At 41.5% G+C, this 3116-nt stretch overlaps 1 protein-coding gene across 1 annotated transcript; it reads right to left on the bottom strand.

Annotated features, from left to right (window-relative positions):
• Positions 1-252: 252 nt before the first annotated feature.
• On the bottom strand, positions 253-2694 carry LOC121895750. The gene is made up of 4 exons (XM_042409172.1): positions 2608-2694; positions 1969-2040; positions 1341-1517; positions 253-823 (listed from the first exon to the last, which is right to left on the bottom strand). The coding sequence occupies exons 1-4, from the start codon at positions 2692-2694 to the stop codon at positions 326-328; spliced, it is 834 nt and encodes a 277-aa protein (XP_042265106.1). The 3' UTR covers positions 253-325.
• Positions 2695-3116: the final 422 nt, after the last annotated feature.

Below are 3116 nucleotides of genomic sequence, written 5' to 3'. Positions count from 1 at the left end.
AGTACTGTGCAAAAGTTTTAGGCACTAAAAGTAAAGTGAGAATGCTTACAAAAATATTGCTATAAATTGTTTTAATTTATCAATTAACTTCTTACAAAGTTGAGTAAACAGCAGAAACATAAATGAAATCAATATTTGCTGTGAGCAGCTTTGCTTTTAAAACAGCAGCAGTCCTCCTTGGTACACAGTTTTTCATGGTAACTTGCAGGTAGGTTGTTGTAACCATCCTGGAGAAAGAATGCTGTTCTGTGGATTTATTATTTAGGCCATCTCAGGTGCTTCTCTATGTAATCCCAGATTATTATTATTTACATCTGTTACAACTTCATAGATGAGTAAACTGTCTGTCAGAGGTTTCTGATGCCAGGCTCTGGTCCACCAAATATTTGAAGAGGCAGTTGTCCACCTCATGTTGGAAATATTGCAGTAAATGTGGAGGCAACTTCCGCATTCTGTGCTCAGTGTTTTTGCAGTAGGTGTGGATGGCATCATTGTTCTCTTCCTGAGAAGTTAACCTCCCCAGAGTTTGACCAATGGTGTGCATCAAGTTTGATGACTCCTCACTGACGGACTTGTCCATCATCTTCCTGCTGCACTTCACCTGAGGCCTAGGAGTGCTTGACAAGCTGGAGGTGCTTGGCAGTGGCTCCTCTCTGGTGAGTGTAGGTGTGGACTCTGCTCCACAGATGGTGGATTCAGCTAGGGAAGTACTAGGTCCTTGTTCAGCCTCAATAAAGCAGGGCTCCTCTGAGGTGCTGGTCCAGTTATTACTGCTGGTGCCATCTGAGGGTGACTCAGAATCAGCATCAGCCGCCGAAGGTTCCTTATAAAAATAAAAATAATTTCACAATTGTGGAAGATAATGGGAGAGTGAAACCAAGTTAATGTACAAAAGGATACATGTGAAAAACCGGGGCTCGGTGCTCCAGTTGGATGACCGGAGGGAAGCACAGCCAGTTAGCCTTCGATAGCCTCCCAGTTAGCCCCGGTTTGTTATTCAGGTTTAAGTGGGAAGAAGCAGTAGGTCTGTCGAGCTGAGTGAAGTGGAGCCTGAGGAGGAAGCACCGGTTAGCCCCGGTTTCACTACAGGCAGATTCACTCGCTACAGGGGTGAGGAAGTAAAACCAATGAATCAATAAGTACAAACACTGGTGATTTCTTCCTGTGGAGCCGACATGCAAACTATTTTGGTTCAGTAAATGTCAGCTGTCAGTTAGCCTGGTGAGAGCAGGTTAGCCGGCCGCTAATGTGTATTTTTTTCATTTAGCAGATGTTAAATGTAAATGATAGAGGAAAGAAACATGTTTCTTTTTACTCAACAAATAAAAGACTTCATTTACAATGATTGTTAGGTTGGAGTTAGGTTTCCTTCTTTTTTGTGTGGGGCTCCAAAAACTGCAGCAGTATCCACTGCTGCCTGCTAGTCTTCTGTGCTCCAACACTTCCTGAGAGTGCAAGTTTCTTGTACCGGGTATACTGGGTTTGCAGAGATTCCCACCTCTTCTTGAGCTCTTTCTCTGAAAAACAATGCAAAGTTTTAAGCACTGTGCCTAGTTAGCATGTCCATCTCATGTCTATATAAGCATTGTGCCTAGTTAGCAAGTCCATCTCATGTCTATATAAGCATTGTGCCTAGTTAGCATGTCCGTCTCATGTCTATATAAGCATTGTGCCTTGTTAGCATGTCCATCTTATGTCTATATAAGCATTGTGCCTTGTTAGCATGTCCATCTTATGTCTATGTAAGCATTGTGCCTTGTTAGCATGTCCATCTTATGTCTATATAAGCATTGTGCCTAGTTAGCATGTCCATCTTATGTCTATATAAGCATTGTGCCTAGTTAGAATGTTCATCTCATGTCTATATGCATTTGGTAAACGGAAAGAATTTATTCATCGTGCGTGAGCTAGCAAACAATTACGAATAGTTCCTGCTAAAGAGCTCAACAGCCAAAAAGAAAGTCTTACCCGATATAACAAGCTTATTTTCAATCTCACGCCAGAGTTCTCTTTTCGCCACTCGGTTGGTGTAACATTTTTCTGTGATGTCGTACAGAGCTAGCCTCTCCTGAATCATTGTGATCAGCTGGTCTTCAGTGTCTTCGTTCCAGATGGCCATGGCATTGTGAAAATATTCGCAAAAGTTAAGATGAGATGCAGATCAAAAATTAGTCGTTATGTGTGTGCCCTCTTGACTTTGTCATTTGCTTTCTTTCATCACTTCCGTTTCTCTTCTCATGCACTGATTTGCTAACCTGAACAGCCAATCAGAGTGATCTCTCTCACTGACAATCTCCGCCGCCGATTCAACATGCTCAATCAGCCAAAAAGCCGCCAACAGGGCTCTGACTAGTGCCAACGGTGCGGGACACACCGCAAAAACTAGGGTGACAGACGCTCACTGACGGCCGACCGTCAGCCCACTGTGGCACGTCTTTAAGAGACAGGAGCCAAAACAACCTGTTTCAGACAGAGGCTGAACTGAGGGGCTGCATAAAGTATAAAAATATAAGGAGTTTTTAAACTTTAAATCATGTAAAGATATTTCAGAAGATCCCTAGAATAAAAATATAGATACTTTTCCCTTAAGCCTCTGCTTAAACCTACTGTGGACCCTCCTACCACGACTGTTCTGCTTAGCTCCTTTGGGTAGCAGTTTAACTTCCCAGATGTCACCTGATGTTGCAGCGGCATTTTGTAACTTGATCAGCTCAGACTGGACAGCTGACAGGTTGCATTCCATTTGAAACTTTTGCGGTCGGAGCTTTCTATTACCAATCTGTCATAAATCTGCTCTTCCTTCATAGTAGGGATGTGCAGAGAGCCCAGTATTTGTATTTGTATCTATATTTGTTGAGGCAGCAAAATTATTTATATTTGTATTTGTATTAGAATAAAAATGGAAATAGGCGTAAAAATCCAGTTTTCATTTGTTAGTTTGTTATTGTTTGTTGTTTGTTTTTGTTTTTATTATATTATTACATTTTATTACATTTTTATTAGGATATTAAAATGTTAAAATAAGTGTTTATGAATAAACTATCTTATGAAGGACATCCTCACACCAGGTCTCAAACTGGAGTCTCCCAGATCATAGACGACTGCGCTGACTACTG

This window comes from Thunnus maccoyii, chromosome 4 (genome assembly GCF_910596095.1).
Source record: "Thunnus maccoyii chromosome 4, fThuMac1.1, whole genome shotgun sequence".
NCBI classification, from domain to species: domain Eukaryota; kingdom Metazoa; phylum Chordata; class Actinopteri; order Scombriformes; family Scombridae; genus Thunnus; species Thunnus maccoyii.
This window is presented reverse-complemented; position numbering and strand designations above follow the sequence as displayed.